The sequence below is a fragment of the Candoia aspera genome, chromosome 2 (genome assembly GCF_035149785.1).
Source record: "Candoia aspera isolate rCanAsp1 chromosome 2, rCanAsp1.hap2, whole genome shotgun sequence".
Taxonomy (NCBI): Eukaryota; Metazoa; Chordata; class Lepidosauria; order Squamata; family Boidae; genus Candoia; species Candoia aspera.
This window is the reverse complement of record NC_086154.1, coordinates 66,997,133-67,018,272: the sequence shown is the minus strand read 5'-3', so window position 1 is coordinate 67,018,272 and position 21,140 is coordinate 66,997,133. Positions and strand designations below refer to the sequence as shown.

Sequence of the window (21,140 nt, the reverse complement as noted above, 5' to 3'; positions counted from 1 at the left end):
AATATTTGAGGGTGTTGACTGGCTGATGACTAGCTAAGGGTGTGTATTTCACACTCCCTCTTCCTAACATAGGTCATTTTCCTATCTCCTCATGACTGATCAAAATGGGTAAGTCACATGAACAGCCAACCCAGGTGTGGGTAGAGGACCAGAACTAAATTTGGCTTTGATTCTGTGATGGATAAAGCAGGAAAAGTAGGTTTGTTTTTTTTTCAAAACTCATAGGATTGGCACAAAAGTCTTTCGGTCTTCAGCTGGGGGCAAGATAAGGCCATCATCACGTGATCAAGGCAAAATAGTAGGATTACCATGGCATTCTGGTGCCAAAAAAAACTGCAAGTGAGGAAAGGGCCAGTCACAAGAGTCCTACCTAATAAAAAAATACTCCACCACTACCAATCCCATCTCAGGCCTGAGAACTGGCTAGTGTGTGAAATAAAAATAGACAACTATTTGCTTCTCTCTCTCTCTCTCGTCCCTTCTATGCAAACATGCACATGCACCCAGCAACAATAATGCTCCATTAATTGAGGGACCAGAAAATACACAAGGTCATTCATTCATTTCATCCATTCATTCCCTGCCTTCAAACCTACGCAACTTCATCGATAAACAAGCAGTGTCTATAGACTTACACATTAGAAGAACTCTAGGCTTCTCATTCTAGAGGTTATATTGAAAGAGAGTGTCACAAACAGAGGTCAGAGATCATGACCTTTATATCCTTCAATTTGCTTCATTTGGGTGGGGAGATCCCACCTAGATGGGATGGAAACAATTGGGGAACAGTATGCTAACTGAAGGGGAGTACAAAAGCTTAAGAAATTTAACTCCAAGTATCTTGGGGCCATATATTTCAAGAAATGAAATACAAGAAACATTAAAAATGCATTGCCAAGAGATTTCTAGCACGTATAAAAATCAGGTGTGTACCCTCTACTAAATAAAACTAAGGAAGTCTCCACTAAGGAAGATCATGTTAAAGCTGGAAATGCAATTTGTAAAACAAAAGTTGAAAGGTAATGTGATATAAAATTAATTAGGCCTCACAGATCAACAGAATATCCTTAGCCATAAGCATTACATTTCTCTGAACGTTTCCCTAAGCCCTGGGCATAGGTCTGAAAACAACTAAAGATATTAAGCTATGAAAACACAGGTACAGAGACAAATCCCCATTAATGCCGAAATGCATTAATCCACCTCTTGGAAAGAACTATATGCAGTGATTATATATTCCTTGCTCTTGTCATTCTTCTACAAAATCTGAGCGAGGTAAAATGTTCTTTAACATCCACTTAGGAAGACTTCACATCTGGGATGTCAGCCAATGGATATGCTAGGAGACAGATGCCAAAAAATCTAACTGAAAGGTTAATTTCATAGAGATCTCAGAGAAAGCTAATGTTTGCCTCAGGAGTTTGTCTTTTTCGAAACTGAAAGGCAATCCACATTTGAATGCAGGTGGCTATTTCAAAATCATTAGGTTTCCAAATGTGATCTGAGGCAAACATAAAAGGGGGAGGGGGGAATCCTGATATCACGATTTGACAGGCTCTGCTATTTTACTAACAGTGGAATACTATTTTAATAACTTTTTTTAACAACAGCTCCTGACACTGAAGAATCCATTCTAAAGCGTTTGGGGAAAAGATTCTTCCTCCTCACTCAAGAAGAAAATCAAATTGTGACAATATCTGAAGAGTTTTTCAAAACGGCCAGTGAAATGGCCAGGGATAGAGGCTATGCTGAGATTTATGGCTGAAATCCCAGGAAATCTTTCCTGTTAATCTTTTTAAGCCTGTCACTTTTCTTTTTTTAAACTGTGAAACATATTTTTAGATCAGATCTTTGTAATACTGCATCCATAGCGGCCAGGTATTCATTGCTTCCCAAAACAGCAGCCCCAGCCCCACAAATTAAAAGAAAATTTAAATTATTTTTAATAAAGCCATTTTAGAAGTGGCTGAAATCTTGAAGGAATTTACACCGAGAATATCAAAATCCTCCATATTTTGAGTGCAGCTACATGAATCCACCAGATTGCTAGAACCTGGCTGTTTCCCGAGATTTGGGATGACTGGAAGGGCGAATGTCCAGATTATATGTGAAATTCCACAACAGAATCTCAGACCTTGAAAAGTTGCCCACTTCATCCCAGATTATTTAAGACCTCCAACTTCAGAAGCTAAGCTTCCTTTCTACCCAGATTCAAAGCTGTGGGGAGTTTGCATGTATGGAAAATTGTGAGGTTGGGTAATTTCCCAGATTCTATTTAAACCTATATGAAACCACTGGAAGAGATTATTCCAAATAACTTTCACCAAAATGTTGCCTTCAGATGAACTACAATCTTGGCCCATTGGTTAGGATTTAGGGGAGATCAACCAGGAGTTTCTAAAGACTCTAAAAGGCCCACAAGCAAAATATTAAATAGAGTTCTCACTGTATTGCACATCAATGTAAACTTAATTCCACTGTATCTTTGTCTTTGAAATCAATGGCCCAGTAAACAGAAGCATGTAGACAAACTGTTGAAATAATGGTTGACATTATATTTTAACGAATAAGTCACAGGGCTTTGAATCAAAAATATCAATCCATTTGATCATTTTGTATGACAAAATGGATGCTCCCCTTCATGTGTGAGGTCCATGTGTACTGCCCTCCCCCAAATGGCCGTAGTTCAACATATCTTGAAAGTACCAATTTGAGACAGACAATATGTGCCAGTGACGCTTTATAGCACCCAGGAGCTTCTATTTCTCTCTATAATCATGAATGGATATAAGATGGTTAAATGGATGAGGTTGAAAGATAGGTCTGAATCCAGACCCAGTTCAGAATATACTGGAAGATCTGCAGGCCTCTGAGGGCTTCAGAGGGCTGATAATTGAAAACAGTGCTGCTGCTTCATGAACAGTTGAGAGAAATGAGGTGCACTGGTTAAAATTTACACTAAGACCATGGAGATCCAGATCATAGTTCACTCTCAACCCAATGAATCCCTTGATGATTAAAAAAATGTGAGGTGCTATGTACACTGCCTTGAGATTCTGGAGGAAAGGTAGGATAGGGAGGGAGGGAAGGAAGGAAATGGATAGATGCTTCCTTTACTTATAAGAAAATGCTTTCTCAAAAAACCCTACATTTACTGCTTAGGCAAAACCCCCTTGGAGAATCATGGTCTCACCATGGAAATCTATGTTGTTTTTAACATTTAGGCTTGGCTATTTCAACAGCTTTATTCCTTTGAGCTTGGAATTACTCGAGCTTGTGCTATGCACGCAGTAAATCCCATGTTAGCATTACCCTGTAAAAATATTTGAGTACAGCAAAAGCTAGGAAAGATTTCCACCTGTTACTTTGAAGTGCTGCTGATATCTGATGGAGTAGACCGCATGAGACTAGATAAAGGCCTTCCTGTTAGGCTGCAGCTGTGTACAGCATCTCTGGTTAAACTTTAGGAAGATGTTACATTAGCCTACTGATTCATTTGCAATTAAAAGCACTGGTTGAAACCTACCATGTGATTCACCCACAGATCTCAGAGATTATTCTTGCCTACATTGAGATCCTCTGTCAGATACCACTACATTACTGTATCTACAAACAGCCCTGTACATACCTCTAGATGCAGGACTTCAACTGCTGTAGCCCCAAATTACAAAAAGTATTTTTCTTTCATTGATCAGTTGTCAACTTTTCTGTGACCACGGGGAACATAATTCTCACAAACAAAGTATTACCTCCGCAAATTATATACTTTATATAACTGTCTAGCTATATTAAACTGTCTCTGCTGTAATGAATAAAGGCTCAATGCTATCTTCGTAGAAATATAAAGTTTATGCATGCAGAATATTTATAATATCTAATATCAAATATATTTGATATGCAATATATACATTTTAATATCTAACATTTGGTGTATATGTGTGTATAACTTTTATACAAACATAAATACATATATGCTTTATATAAATCTTAACCACACTTCAGAAACTGTTAGCGGCAGAGTGGGAAGCATTTAATCTCTTTCGTTGTATAGTGTATTACATTAGAATATCCAAGCAGGCTGTTGATTTACAAGCTGGCTGGAATCTTTCTGCAGCAACTCAAGGCTGCTTGGATTTCTGTCAGCCAAACCCCAATATGGCAGAACAGATCGGGGAGGGGGGGGGGTGAGAAGATGAAGGAGTAATCTTTGTTTCTTCCAATACACACACACACACACACACACACACACACAGTTCTTGGCTCAGTTGCTGTTTTCTTCCAGCAGTGAAAGAGTTAAAGAAAACACTGAATGAACAAGTGAGGATCCAGGATAGGATTTAGTGGCATTTACTTTTAATCTATGGTCCTTTGCTCCCTTGCTTATCAGCCCTACGTCAGTCCTTTTTCCTCCTTTATATTTCATGAACAGCCCCCCATGTGCTCAGAGAGACAGAGCCCAAGTGTCTGTAAGCTTTTGTCAGGTGGGGAAAAAAAAAAGGAAGAGGAGGAAGGGGAAAAAAGGCAAGGAACAAGAGGGAGGCAAAGCTAAGAAGCATCTATTAGATGTCACTCGCCTTTTGTATTCATGTCAATGATTCCGGATTAGAGTATGTGAAATAATCGCACTGAAAGGAATCAAAAGCCCCACTGAACAGGAGGTGGCTGGGAGGCATATGGCAGGGCAGGAGGCACTATCTTATTAAGGCCTTGTTAGTTAACACTATATTTATATTACATTATACATATACATATACATAGGATATAAGCTATTTAGATAATGTTAGCTACGTTATATTATATTATTATTAATTGTATGCACAGCATACACTGTTACACCGCCCAGCGTTAGGTCAATTATATAGTTGGAGATTGCTGCCATGTTGGAAAGGTTTCATATGGCTCTAATGGATTAAGATTTGTCAGATCATCTTTCAATCAATGCAAAAGCTTAAGAGTTTCTTCCCTCTTTCTCCTTCACACACACCCTGCACTTCCCAGCTACTTCACCTTCAGTTCCAATAGTATACTATATTTAGATATAGTGCTGCTTCCAGAATTATCAGTCCCCAAAATAATGTTATCCCTCCTCTAATCTTTCACACACACACACACACACACACGGCACTGTGCTCAATAGGACCATCACGCCTTAAAAGAAGAGAGGGAAAAAAAGTAAGATTCTTGTCTGATGAGTAGTTTTGCCAGATTAAGGCAATTAAAATTCGGTAATAATGAACCCTCTATATCTGAAACCTTTATTTGCACTGGAACAAAGGTGGGTAACCAGAGAAATAGCCTGTGCTTGATTTATCTTCATCTGCCTACACCTTTCCAAAAGCTGAGACAAAACAGTACTGTTCACAACATTTCAGTGGGTGCTGTGAAAGTCTCTATCTGGGTCACTTTAATAATGTCCAGGATATAATTTCAAGGCAATGAAATAACATATTTTAATGACTTATTTCATACTAAGAGCAGATTAATAGTACTGAACATGTCAGTTTCACTCAGAACATAGCATTTCAATTTACTAAATTAAGACACGCCATAAGTGTTTTTAAAGCGCAACAAACATTTCTTTGTTTTTTTTAAATCTTCTGAATCATGTAAAGTGTTTGTTCCTATTGTATTATATCTGATCACAGCTGCATATGCAAAATTCCTGAAATCACACAGCAGCAACTTTGTAGGGCTCGCCTGAATTTTTTCCAGAACAGGAAATAAGATAAGATCCCAAAACAGAAAGAGAAAATCAGAGCTGTTACTCCGTATATATCCTGCCTGTTTTCCAGAACTGTATTAAATACCTTTACATTCCATTTTTAATACGGTACTGCATTAAAAATTTGCCTCCTCCTACATAGGAACTGGGGATGGGGAGAAAGAGGGGAGCTGTAGTAAGTGGTACTGTTTTATAGGGATATGAGACCATGCAAATAACCATTGGGAGTTAACTGCCAGTGTGAAGCTCTTGTGCACTTACTTGCACTACTGCCAAGCAACATCAAGCAACGAGAGACTTGGTTCATGTAGATAATATACTGTCACGCTCCACCTGAGCACATTCTCCGCAGGAGCAACACAGAGGCATACAATGTGCAGTGTACTGGATGCCACTGGCCTCCTCAGAGGAATGGCACTGGGGCAGTTCCTTCTACACATGGATAGTATGGAATCCTCTCCTTGCTGCTTCTTTACATTTGCAACCGCGACATCTGCTTTCATGAATCAGGCGGCCAGGTCTGTCACCTTAGAGAGGACAGTCCTACATTTGAATTGCCACCTAGTCCGCATCCAGTTAAAAGAAGACAGACATCAGAAAGGAGAGACATCAGTAGCCCTAATGCCTGACAGCCAAAGGAAGTATATTTCCATTTATTTACTTACTATTCATGTGTTCATGTTTTAACTCTAATTTCCCTTCAGCAGCTCAAGCTGGCATACAAACCATTCCTCTGCCAATTCTCCCCCGCATCAACCCTGTGGGGCAAGCTGTAGCACTAGACTGTAACCACCCTAAAGTCACCCAGTGAGCTTTCATGGGGGTACCCTTGAGCCTGATCGTCTCTAGTCATAGCCTAACACTTTAGCCACTATACTGTGCTAGCTCTCTTTTCTACTGAAAGGATAGTAAGTATTTTTATATTAGCATTCATAAATATAAATTAACCTTCTTTTCCTCTCTTTTTGGGAAGGGACACACATTTTGCTGTGACAGCGACCCTAGGGTTTCCCTCCCTTCTTTGGCTACCTCCTCCTAGCCCAGGGCCTAGGTCAGCATCAAGGGATAGGCATAATTGCACATTTGCTAAAACCCCCATCTCCAACCTTGCTCCCTTCCCTTTGCTAATTTTATGCATTCAGCCTGCCCTGAACAAGAATGAGGGGAGTATTTGCCTTACACATGTTCTGCTTCTCTAGATCAGGGTGTCTCAACCAGGGTTCCGTGGCACCCTAGGATTCCGTGAGAAGTCACTAGCGGTTCCCTGGGAGATCATGATTGATTTAAAAAAATATTCCAAATTCGGGCAGCTTCACATTAAAGAGGTAAGTTTCGTTCTTTGAGCTTTCAGCTTTAGTTTAAGAACACTGTTAATGTATATGTACAGGCCTACACATGAAACGAATATAATAATTTTGTAACTTCTGGCCTATATTGGAGCCTGAATGTGCAGGGGTTCCCAGAGGCCTGAAAAATAGTTCAAGGGTTCCTCCAGGGTCAAAAGGTTAAGAAAGGCTGCTCTAGACAGCTAGAGGGTTGGAAAGGGCTACCATACCTGGGCTGCAAAAATCAGATGACTACTAGAGGGCAGCAAAGAGAGAAGGAAAATGCCAGCTTGTTGCTGCCATCTAGTGGTCATCTGGATTTTGCACCCCAAATAAGAAAGCCATAAGACTGAAGGAATAGACCAACAGCTGGATATCAGTGACAATGACAAGAAAGAATAGGAGCAGACAAGGCCCCACTTCCCACTCCCCATGCCCAAAAAATGGAACCAGCACTACAACAGCCTGCCCATATGCCTGCTGATGCAAATACAGCAATCATTCCTAGAAAGTGAAAATGATGAAGGTAGAAGCCCCCAAGCATCCCCTCCCTTCCAACTAAGTTTTACTAGTGCAATGTGTTGTTCCTTTCCTCTTTAAACACACACACACACACACATACAATTACAAATTCAACTTCCAATAGCATGCTGGAAAGAATTGTGTTTATTGACAAATATAGATTTGTTTACATAATAATTTTGAAAGGATATTATAAGCCAGTAGTGCAAGCTGCATTGGACTATGTCCTAAACTGCTGATTAAAAAAAGGATGCCATCAACTATATGCAATCATGTGTACACCTTCCCATCCGAAGGCCCAAGATGGGTCTAATCTGCACATAAATACCCAAAAGAAGGTGCTCCTGGTATAGGTAAAGCACATGTGCACAACACAGAAAGGATGATCCAGTGCTTCAACTACACCAATTTGCCTTTTAATTTGCAACTCCAGGAGCGCATACTTAGGGTCATGTCTGAAAAAGGCATCTCAAATCAAATCAAATCAAATCAATTTTTATTCAGTCATAGACCAGCAGATAAAACAAAAGATTCACATTTAATTAGAATAAAAGGAAAAACTTAAAATTCTAAAAAATCTAAGAAAAATTAGAAGAGATACTGCAGCATACTGTACAAATTATAGAACAATATGCATCTCACAAATATTCATCCACTGACCAATAAATTCCACCCCTGTCCAGTAGGCAAAAGCCATTCCTATCATTACACTAGAAGTACACAGAATTAAGTAGGCAAAATCGTAAGAAAAATAACACATTTTCACTGCAGTTGCATTTTTTTACAATAAAGCTGAGTGATTCTGAAATGTGATTTACTCCATAGCAATAATTCAGAGATGAAAGAGTTCTGGATTTTCTCCTTTCTGCTCTTCCCAAGACTTCATCAAATAAAAAAAAGGGAGGGAGGAGGTAAAATATCTCTATTTTAATAACTCATTAAATGGAATAAAAGATCCTTAGTTCTGTTAATCTAGGTAATCCTATGGGTTGCCTCTATCCTCTCTTCCCCTTTGCTTACTTTGAAGAAGCAGCTAGCATTAAAAAATCAATCACTTCGAATAGGGGATCTGAAGTTTTGTGAAGAGAAACAACAGAAAAACCCAGTCCTTTAAGATACCAACCCTTGCATGGGTATGTGAGGAGAGCCCTGTTTTATGGATGGCCTGAGGAGGTTCAGGCCCTATCAGCCAAATCCTTTTGGGTCTTTCTGGGGGGAAAAAAGCACTGAAAAGCATAGTACACAGAATATATTCCCAAAGAACTTTGCCTTGAAATAAAGGATGCGCTTACACACTATCTCCTTTAATTCACATTCCCAGAAGAGCAGAGTAAGAATAAGGCAAGTAGTGGCGAGTCTAGCTTGGCCCTTAGGTCCACATATTGTTCTTCATTCTGGGAAAGAAAGAGGGGTGACAATCCAGTTTACCAGAACAGGAATGTGGATGAAATAGCACCAGATTCCCCTGCCTGTTTCCCCCCTAGCAGTTTTCATTCAATTTGATAAAGAAGGTGCTTCCAAAATTCTTTCAGAAGAGAAATGAAGTTCTGAGGAGTTTGCATAAGCAGAGTATCATGTCCTTGTCCTTGTTTCTTCACAAGATGGTCGAGAATTACAGCCTCCCTGGCTTCCCCCCACCTCAATTAAATCCTAAGGGAAGAAGTTATGAAGCAACTGCTCCCTGTGGGCTTTTTTGGCAAGTTGCCACCATATCCACTAAGGGGAGTCAAGTCCTCGAGAAATAGTTGGGAGAATGTCTCTTCCCTTGGGGAAATTCAGAGACAGTGCCCACACGCTTCTCTGCTTGCACATTGCTGGAGAATTTCAAAAGGCCGTTAGTGCCCAGTTGCAGTATGAAGGGACTTCAGGGTGAAGATCCTTCTGCTCTCTGTCTGATATTTTCTCTCTTCAAGCTCTCTTCTCATTGCAGTCAACTGAGGGGGAAACTCCCTTTACCTCCATCATCACTTAATGGATACAAGGTAATTAGTGTTTCAAATCTGAGAACCACTTTACTCTGAGACAACTCTTGTTCAAGACAACATTTCATTTTGGGAGGTGAATTCTAACATACCAGGTTAATGAAGTTTAGTTTGTGAAGTGATTTTATCCTTATTTATTGGTTTGCTTATACTGTAATGTATATTTTTATGGTTTTAATTGTTGATTTTACTGTAAACTGCCCAGAATCCCCCTTTTGGGGGGAGATGGGCGATAAAAGAAATTTGAAAATAAATAAATAAATAAATAAATAAATAGCCTTTTTGCGTAAAAATGGCACCTGCTTAACTCTTCTGCTGAAATCAGTGCAATTCATAAAATGTTTGATTCTGCACAGATTGTGCCCTTCATTTCATCATCTTAATCATCACCATGAACTACCAGCATTATGATCTCAGCACATTACAGTTCTGGGCCTGGAGTCTGCCACATTCACTTCCAAATCCTTAGGTACAAACAAGGGGAAACAGCAGCAGTGTGCATTTCTCATTTCTGCAATTGATGAGGCAGCCCTTGAAGTTGAGGTTGTTTCAAACATACTTTGTACTTGCAATAAAGAGTTGAGTCAAATCACAGATTTACGACATACTTTGTCCTACTTAGGTAAAGTGTTCAAAATCTTATATCATGCCTTCTGTTTATCACGAAGTGACAGAACCAAGCTAATTGCAATTTTCTAACTTCAGTCTTGAACCTCCTCCCCTCATGCCACCTTTCTCCATTGCCACCTGCTGGGCTATAAGCTCCCTGTCATGCATAAACATCAGAACAAGAAGCTCTCTGATCCAAGTAAAATTGTACAAATGGAGAACTGACTTGTTTGACTATTTCTGCTACAGAAAACAAGGCTTAGCCAGACATAAATGACAGAGTCAGGATACATCACTTGGCCATTAGAAGGTAATGCCAAGATATGTCAGCATGTTCTCCTAGCTAACTTATAATTGGGTTCATCATATTAATGCCCGTTTCAACCCTTAGAAGGGTATGCACACAAGTGACTCATTGTGAGTTGATATTATTGATTGTCCAGAGGGAAGAGAACTGTCCCATGACGATTGTGTGCTCTTACATGATCTGTCTTTAAGATGCATTCCATTTTCAGACCTACAAAAAGATAAAGGCAAAACTGGAATTACAGAAATTGAGGATCCTAGAAGCATTGGCCTCACAACAGTTTTCTCTCAAAACAATCCTAGCTATTCTAGCTCAGAACTTGGGGAAAACATTTCAAAACAGAGACCAACAGCACAGAGGACAGACTTTTTCCACCAGAATCCAGTACACGATGAGACCATGCAAAGAATCTTTGAAAGCGCCAAGTTTAAAAGGGGTTCCATGCTTAACATATCCCTCAAGTCAATTTTAAACTGCAATGGAGTCTGCTTCACGTATTTGCATATACTAGAGTTCCAAAATTACTTCTAGTACGTTGGCATCAGACTAATTTTTTTTACTTAAAAATAAATTGCCTTCTAACCTTCAGCAAGCCATATCAATGACATAAGGAGACACAGGCATTTTTAAAAGAGCTGAAAGAGGAATGGCAGAGGCAGCATTTCTCATCAATATTTCTTCTGTCCTATAATTACCTCTGCTCAGGCAGGTTTGCTGGGTTTTTTGAAGCATCTCAAAAGCTTGCAGAATGTATTTGTTAAGGACAGTAATGGGATGAGTATGCACATTATGAGCAATGCTGCATCAGTCATATTCCTTTCAAGTCTGGAGATGTGGGGACAGGTCAATGATCTCTCTTCAGAACTGTCACCAAAGATTTAGGGGCATGAATGACCATATATCTGGATTTTTTCTCAGTGCTGGTGTAAACATAACTCTCAAACAACTGGAGCTAGACATCTGTAATGGAATCCAAAGTACCAGGTACATGTGTTCATACCACAGTGCTCTGACCACATGCACTGGAAATGGAAATTCTTTTCCATGTTTGTCTTAGTCAAGAGAACCAGGGCACACTTAATTCAGAGGGGGGAGGGAAACTTGGCCAAATATCTGTTTCAAAAGTGGTCAGCTCTGGTGGTTTTTTTATTACTGTGTGTCTTAAGTTTGAGGCTATGCCAGAATAGAGAACCATCCTTCACAAATCACGAAATAATAAGACATTTCCTTCCTGTTGCACTGCACCCTATGTGACTTTTTTCATTATCATGTTTTCAGATTTTTACAAAGCAAACCTAATTAAGAAGCTCTCTCATTAGTCTTCTAGAAAAATTAGCACAGCTTATGCTAATTGCTCCTGTAAAATTTAATAAACTCATTGAAATGGGAATAGTCTAATGAGGTTTTATTTATTGAACTAGAATAACTATATGGGAGAGAAGAGGTTACGACATGAGAATATCCAATGTGGCAATAAAAATACAATGTATTCCAGTCCTGCCTAGGAATTTTATTGCAAACCTTTTAAATTCAAATTGGAGTCACTGTTGGAATGTTCAATTGGTTTGGGATATCGTAACAAGAAGTGGTTTTCTCTTCTTTTTTTTTCCTTTTCGCTACAACTAGGTTGAAGAGGCACTGTGCTCCTTGTAATAGAAATGGCTGCATACCAAGTTGTTTTGCATCATGTATGCTTCCTCTAAAGATTTGTCACTTCCTCATCTTCATGAAACAACATGAAACAACATGCAGTTTTATAGAATGCTGGGGGGGGGGGATTGTTGAAAAGTATCTCTCCTTTAAATAATAGTTGTAAAGTAGATTCTATCACATATTGTTGCATTTTCTATAAATTGTAGATTGTTTCTGTCATATGACTTAACCAGGAGAAAATGCAGAAAGAACTAGCTCTGTGGGATTGAGGAGATGGTCTACTATTATCAGCATTTTTTGTGTTAATATATAATCACTTTCAATACAGTAAGCTTTAAAATATATTACTCGGCATTTCACCTTTGTTTTGATGTATGCATTTGTGCTCGAAATCATATATATAGCATCACCAGAGGGTCCCTTAGGGTGTAAATGAGTGTCTGAACACACAAACACACACATATTTTCTTCTTAGCTTTCAGGTTTTGTTTTTTAACTGAATTGTAAAAAATCCTAGATTCAGTTTTTACACTTCCATATACAGTGGGGAAAGTAGATCACTACAATACACAATATGGTTTTAAGTCATTTTGACTGCAATTATGGTGGTAAAAGGTACCACTCCATATACATGTGAGCTGCATTCACTACCAAACCTATGAGATGCCCTCCCCATCCATGTGAACTGCTTTGGCCATGACACAATCATAGCTTACTCCTTTAAATGCAATCATTCCCCAGCCTGTCTTCTGCAACCTTCAAAAAATCAGATGCCTTCCAGGTATGTTGGGATTAAGATCTCCTCAATCTCAAGTGCCATGGCCAATGGCCATGCTGACTGGGAATTATGTTCATTGTAGTTCCAACACATATGGAGGTCACCATCTCAGAGAAGGTTGATTAGGTAACAGTTACACAAGGGGTTCAGAAATCTCACACTTAAGATACAACACTTCCACCTCATATTGTTGTAAATTAAGAGATAAATGACAGCAAGTGTTGTAGAAACGTCTAGTACATGTATGGGTAATCGTGGTCATCAAGCACACAGCTGCCCTAGGCCCTAGCCGATGGTCATGCTAATTAATGCTCTGGGGAGTTGAAGTCCAAAATACCTGGAAGATATCAAATCTCCTATCCAGGCCATAGCAACAAAGACACAAATATATCCCCTACCAGCATTTAATCCTGGACATTCACAGCATTTGTAAGGGATTGCCGATATTTATATATGAATGGTGTTATTTATTAATTTTCAAATAATCTACAATAGTATATAATGTGGTCCATGTTTGTCCTTACACACAAGAATAGTTCATCAGGTATTCCCCAAACCAGATTAGATAAATGTAGATAAAGGAAGACAATCTATACATAGAAATACGTGCATATTGATTTCAGTATGGTCTCTGCCTGCTTACAAGTAGCACCCAAGGTCACCATTTTGTGTTAGTTACTTCAGGCCAAATAAGTGGCACATTCTGCCAGGCATAAGGAAACGTCTCTGCAAACCCTCTCTCTTTATCCTGTAAAGGATCGCTTGGAAATAAACAAACAAAAAAGCAAACCATGGTTTTGCATATCAATTGACTCAATAGCTTACAATTTTATGCATGCAGGAGTGACAGCAGACTGCAACTCAACATATGTTCTGGCTCCTGACAGCTTTTTAATGTTAACACAATTGGTGAAGTATTCTATTTAAATGTTAGTTTCATACAGATTGCTTTACATTTTTCAAAATCAAGAGGGGAAAATTACACTAGTAAAATGTCACTAGTCTCACCAGAGTCACAAACTGTACAAAGCGCCTACTTTCTTTTGCATAAACTGTTTGAACTATCCCTGGCCAAGAAAAAGGTTTTAAGTACCCTACTGGGACAGATGCTAAGCGGCAACAATAGAAGCCACACTAATGCAATTCAGGTAACCCAATCCTGTTTCAAAAACACAGGCAAGGCTAATTACAGCTCGGCTGAGTCAAATTTCTTGTGCCACTGCAACCCACAGAAACAGGTCAAAATCACAGGGTATTCAAACCACAGTTATATCAGCCTTCTCTATCAAAGTCACAACTTAAAACCAAGGGAGGAATTTTCAAAGGTTAACCAGTTCATATTCAAAGTGGGTGACAAGGCAGCACTTGCCATGAGCAAGCCTTACCAACCAAAATAAGCATGATTTTCAGTTTCCATGAAAAATCTTTATGAACCAGCTAAAGTACTGCATAATCAAAGTTCTCCACAGCTATGGCATGGTGGATCTCCAGTCCAAGAGCTGGAGGAAAACAGAAGACGGAAAGGATAGTCTGGATCAAAAAAAAAAAATTCTCAGTTAAAAAGCACAAACAAGATCCTTGCCTATATAATATAAGCAATCTCTTTGCAACACAAGCAGTCAAAACAAGAAGCTTCTACTCATCTACATTTCCCAGTGCGTCTGAAGCAGAAAACTGCGATTATCAGCTTCACAAAATGAAGGATACTAAATCGTGGTTTAAGATTGGGTTTATATCATGGTTTATTCTCAGGTTAAACACAATGGAAATTTATTTTTGTTTATGTTGTAGGAGAAGCAAAGGGAATTCATGGATTTTGTTTACTTAAAGTACAGCAGACAGCGCCACCTTTAATATCATATAGCTCTTCAAAACACTTAGCACATACTGTTGGATTTTCTTAATTATTTATCTACTGCAGAAGTGCCAGCAGGGTTCGGGTCTGACCTTGGATGATTACCCCGAACCTCACAACGTACCAAAAGAGTTTCTTCAACCCTTAACCTAATACTTGTCTTGACTTAAAAAGTGCAATAATTCTTGATACACTGTGTACTGCCATTTGGAATTCACTTAAGACCTTTTTTGCAGATACCTGCCTTACTCTACAAAAGCATACCACTGTGTTTTTTAAAATAATAACAATAACAATAAGAGAGAAAAAACTGCACTAACAGCACAGCTCTATACTTGTTTAACCCAGAAGTAAGTCCTTTTGAGCTAAATGGAGTTTCCTCCCTAAAATGGATGTTTAGAACTAGACGCAGAGGCAGTTACTGCTTTTACACAATGTTAGCTAGTCACTGCTGTAACAATTGCACTGCATTTCAGCACCACACCGGACACTTCTAGTGCAATTCAACAAAGAAATGTTTATGAATTGAATGCAGTTCACAGTACCTTAGATGGCCTTCCCCTAAGCTTGTGCCCTCCAACTGTATTGGACTACAACTCCCAGAATTCCCAAATGCCATGGCTAGGAACCCGGAAATGATAGACCCAACTCATCTGAATGATGCCACTAAGGCTGATCTAGGTGATACAACGAGAGGCATTTGATTCTACACTGTTCCAGACTCTGCTTAACTGATAGCGGACAACATCAGCTTTGCGTGGTCACTTAACTCTCACAGAGTAATTTGTGACATTAGAACAGTTTATCATATGTTTCTGTATGACAAGTTTCAATAATTAAAATGTAAAGAAGACTATTTGGCAACAGCGTGGCCTAATTTGCAAGCCTGCTGCGTGCAAATTATATAGAACAACTCAGTGAATTTATTGTTCTATAGTGATTTATTCGGTCATGTCAGATTAATAATTTGGATCGGTTTAGAAGCCATAATAATTAAGAGAGGGAAAATGAATTAATCAACTAACAATACAATCAAAACTGCACTCAAACCAAAGAAAAGAAGCTGGAAACCTTAAAGGAGAAGGGAGAGGAAAGGGGGCAGGAGACAAGGGGAGGAATCTTAAGTTTGCAGATCTCTCAGTGCACAAATGAAATAAAATAAACCGTACAATTTAGATGGATTGCATCCAAGAGCACTACTGTAGCTAAAAAGCGATAATGCTTCAAACATTTTTCAAAGTAAAAAGTTAAATATTTATAAGCACCCAACCACATTTCATAAATCACTAACTATTATTATTTTATATTTCCGACGCTTCCCAGGCACAGCATGCGAATCAAGGCATGGAAAGTTGCAGAGAAAAATATCCACCGTAGGAACATGAATCAGAGATTCTCACCAGAAGCCTCCACCGAGCCTTCTCTCCCACTGTTCCACCCCAGCTGGCCTTTCCCAGAGAATCAAAACCTCACAGCCTCGCTAATTCCAAGCAAACCACAAAATGACGCCCCCCGACATGCATCGCGCTTCAGCCATTAGTAACAAGGACAGGTGTTCCAATAATAACATGGCGCCCCGAACAAACAAACAAATGCACCCTCTCAAAACAAATCTACACCAAAGAATAGCAGCCCTTACCTGTCAATTATCACCGGGTCTGACGGAGTCTCATTTCTGTTGCCACAGCTTTTCTTGTCACAACAGCGGCTGTGGAGCAAGGAGGACAGGATTTAGTGCCGCTATTACACTCTGAAAATCATCTTTACAGATACAGGAAGGTTCGTATTGCTGGCTAGAGTTACCGCTCTCTCCCTGCCTGGAAATCAGTTGAATACCATAGGTCGCATATGGGTTAGTTACCAGGTTGACTTCTTCCACAGCCGGCACAAAACAACTGCCACATAGACACAGGAAGGGGGAAAGGGAGAACACAACTTTTGCAGTTCGTAATGCTCGGTTTCTGTAGCTGATGCTAATGGCCTCTAGGTACATTGCAGATGGTTCCAGGTGTCCTAGAACAAGGGTGGTAGCAAACACATGTAGGGAAGCAAAGAAGATTCTGTGTGCTGATTTTTTGCCCTTCAGGATCACGAAAATCTCAGTTTTTCCAAACAAACAGACGTTGCGATTGTGGAAATCTTTGTGAATTCAGTGACAAGGGAGAGAAGAAGCCCAGAACCACAACACATGTAACAACAACTTTGAAGAGGCATAACAAATGTTATATATTCACCAAGATACTTATTTAGGCTAAAGAAAATAGTTAAATAAATGCAATGTGACCATAAGTGGCAGGTCCACATTCACAAGTCTGTTGCATATCATAATACAGTTCCACACATAATATAATTCTGCTCTGACCCCCCACCCCCACCCCCAAGTGCTGAAAAATGCATTCCTGGGTCAAATTGCAAGGTTTTTGTTTTTTTCCCACTGTTGCTATTCTGGGAAAATTACCATATTTACTCAAAAGGAAGATAAAGCTCAGTTAAACACACACACACACACTGCTAAGATTACATTGGGGAAAAAAACTAATTTTCTATTAGGATATTCTCAGTGAAACTAAAATGAATTTGACTCCCACTGTAAAGGTAAATTATTGAGGATATGGGAAATTTTTATTTTTTTCTTTCAGATAAATACAGTAAATGGCAGGATTATCATACCATTAGGTAAAGTCAACAAAACTAGCATAGAATCCCTACTCCTCATCCTTTCATTAAGACAAATAAGGAGAAGACCCTAGTTCATAAATACTGAAAAGTGAGGCATGAAGTAAATTTGATTGGCAACATAAATCTTGCAAAAATTTAGTCCTTTCTTAGAAATACTGTAACCCTATCCTAACTTCGTAGGAATTTGGATTCACTTTCCCATAAAGTGACCCAACCTTCCTCAACCAGGTGCCATGGCCTAGGCTTGCTGAAGATGATGGGAATTATAATCAAGGGTAGTATGTTAGGGAAAGCATGAAAGAACCAGAACACAGGGGAATATTTCAGAGACTTTCTACATCAGACCAGTACTCATATCAAACTAAGTCTTAAGGCTGGCTTAGAGGTGAATGCCCCTTACATACCACTTGGTTTGACTCATAAGTTCATATAACCTGGTAGCCAAGTTTAGCATTCTTCTACCCAGGAGAAGGCAGAGACTTGAAGTCATAAATCAACTAAGAACAACCCCTGGTTTCATTCTCCCATCTGCAAATGGGTCATACATTAAGATGTACCAAGAGTATTGTGAAGCTTTTCTTCATTTTCTGCCTTGTGACAAATAATTTTAGGGTAAATCAGGATTTGGGGACTGTCTATCAATGATATAGGGAAGGACAAATGCATCCATTTCACTTTCTACATCTTTAATCTTTTTTCCAAACACGTTGCGTTTCTTTGGCCTTCTGTTTGAGAAAGTTTTTTTAAAAAGATTTTTTAAACTCTGCATGAAAATTCATATGCATGTTCCACAGCATGAAATGTACCGAATACATATTTTTTGCAATCCTTTTCCCGTATATATGCCTTTTTATATACTACTATATATTTCTTTAATATATCCATTCTAAATGCGTTTTTAAAATGCACTGTAAACTTCAAAGAGCAAACCCCAAGATATAGTTGCATCTTGCTTTGTTTATTAGTTTGAAAAGTACAATTTAGATTGGTTTGTATTAAAATGTAAATCAAAGATATTTAACTTGCAACATTAACATTAAATAACACATTTCACTCATTCTATCATACTACTTTTTTCCTTTTCATGCGGAGATGCTTTAAAAAAAACTATAAATACTTGTCTTTTCAAAATTAGTACTAATTAAAGCTAAAACTAGCAAAGAAATAAGAAGTTACTAATATATGATAATTTCAAGCAACTTTTAAAATTCTTCATAACTGGAGAATTAGAAAGTTTGGTGTAGTGGTTAAGGCACCAGGCTAGAAACTGGGAGACTGTGAGTTCTAGTACTGGCTTAGGTACAAAGCCAGCTGGGGGACCTTGGGCCAGTCATTCTCCCTCAGCCCTAGGAAGGAGGCAATGGAAACCACTTTTGAAATCTTGTCAAGAAAGTCACCAGGAGTCAAGACTGATTCGAAGGTGGGGAGGAGGAGGAGGAGGAGGAGGAAACCTCACTATCTCTCAGAAACAAGCAAAGAAGTAAGAAGTGATCAATGTATGATTGTTTCAGGCAACTTTTAAAATTCTGCATGACTGAAGAATTAGTAAGTTAAAACCGAATGAAAGTATCAGGAACTATAGTTCACAAGAGACAAAGAAAATCCTTGAAACTCCTATCAGACATTGAGAAGAAAACTTAGAAGTGCATTGTGATGAATGTTCAGTATTAACATGGAGATTAAATTTTGGGTAAATTTTGTATAATGATGGTACATGTAATAAATTGATCTTGACCATGAGCACAAGACGTGTGTGTGTGTGTGTGTGTGTTAGCTAAGCACAGCTTTGGGAAGCCTATTTAGATCAGGACCCGAGTTTGGAAAACAAGGCTGAACCCCCCACCAACCTTGACCTCTCTAGGCTATTCCTGAGAACAAGGAGACACAACTTTCCTTGGAATGAGGGGCACAAAGTCTTTGAACACCATAGCAAGGGCCGCACTACATAAGTAGGCAGATTTGAAAAGTTGGGATTCCAAGTAATTACATAGTAACATTATGACTTTTCATTAATTCAGTTATTTAGCCAATAAATTTTAAAGCAGGCATACTTAGAGTGATCTTCTTATACACTTGCATCCCAACTGATTCCTTGGTTTAGAATAAATTTTCCTTTTATCTGCATCCCCTTCCATACATACAACACAGAGACTTATACACATGAGTTTTATATGCAAAGCAGCAGAGGAGGACAAGGCAGAGAGAGACAGTGATGTAGGAGCAAAAGAATTTGGGAAAATGGGGCATGAAGGTCTCCAAACCTCTTGTAGGCCATATATGGCCCTGGGGCTGCTGATTATATACCAATGGCTTAGGAGGAAAATCCACTGAGAGATCCACTCCAGAATTTGCCCATCATTTCTTTTTTAAGCAGCCTATCTAAACAGTGAACAGTAAGCTAGAAAGGCTCTGGCTTGTACCTCATTTCAATCATAAGTGTATCGGGTAGCTTTAGGGAAGCCACTATTCCCTTAAAACCTGCTCCTCCACAGACAGATAGAAGAGCCATGAAATTCTAGAAAAATATTACCACATTAATATATCATAAGGAATTAAACTGAATATAGAAAGCTGTGGATTTGGAGCACATTCTCATGACGGGCCAAGTTTATGGCACATTTTGTAAATAAGTGTTCCATTATTGCCATCTATGCAGACCAGCACAAGCTGACATAGGAGCCTACTTTCCTTTGTGAGGCAATTGTGAAAGGAACCTGGCTTGCAGTGAAGTAGCATGAAATCCTAATCCAGTTTGGCTTTCCAGCCAGACTCATTCATGATTTTTCCTCTCTAACACCTTATCCTTTGTCTCTTCCTCTCCAGAGGGTCCCTATTCCTTGAATATTCCATTTTGATGACATAAACTTACAGTTTTATTATACTGTTAGTCTTGATCAAAGGCACTGTTGAAAGTTGTTTAGGAATTATGTATCTATAACAAGCTATTTTGAAGCACAGGCCTTCGCTGTTTCATTTCTGGAATGAAGAAATTTCATCTTAGAGAGAGCAAGCTGTCTTTCACACCATATGGCTAATGGTAGTGCATAGCAATTAGCTGAGCTGATTAATGGGGAACAGACTCTAATTTTATGCTTATAATTGAAACTGCATTTGAACCCCTGTTGCAGATTCAGCACATCCCAATCTGCACTTACAACGAGTTAGAAAGCCAGTGGCAGCAAATCCAGGAATGTACAGGCAACAAAAACTAAGTTTCCTTATTTGTCAAAAATATGGTTGCAGTACAATTGATCAGAGATTTGTGGGATAAGGTCAGGCTGCCTGATACACTTATAGCACTACATACTTCTGTTAACATCCCAGAACACTCATGTTGAACCTAAGTATTTTAAGAAGATATTTGCTTCTTGTTTCAAGTCAACATCAGGACAGTTTTTTCTGTTTGCTCACGTGGCTTTGCAAAGCAGAGAAAAACAGAAAGATCTACTGAAATCAAGAACATGGATAAAGGCTCACTACACTGAGCAAAGGGCTTTCACATCAAATGATGTCAACAGCATTGAAATTGGTTGCCAACGTAAGGGTAATTGAAGTAATCAGGTATTTTCCCCTGATCTATGCATATCTCCATTCCCTACCCTTGGCAGCTTCTGTTGTTTCCCAACGCCAATTTTAGATTATAAACCTCATGGGTAAGGACCTGTCTTATCAGTTCTTTCTAAAGCTCTATGACCATATAAGGCTCTC

At 39.0% G+C, this 21,140-nt stretch overlaps 1 protein-coding gene across 4 annotated transcripts in view; it reads right to left on the bottom strand.

Annotated features, from left to right (window-relative positions):
* Positions 1-21,140, bottom strand: part of EBF1 (EBF transcription factor 1) — a 390,547-nt gene that overhangs the window by 346,011 nt on the left and 23,396 nt on the right. For all 4 annotated transcript variants that reach the window (XM_063292129.1, XM_063292126.1, XM_063292127.1 and 1 more), the window contains exon 6: positions 16,393-16,461. In XM_063292129.1, coding sequence (XP_063148199.1) covers positions 16,393-16,461 — 69 coding nt within the window. The remainder of the gene's footprint in view (positions 1-16,392; positions 16,462-21,140) is intronic.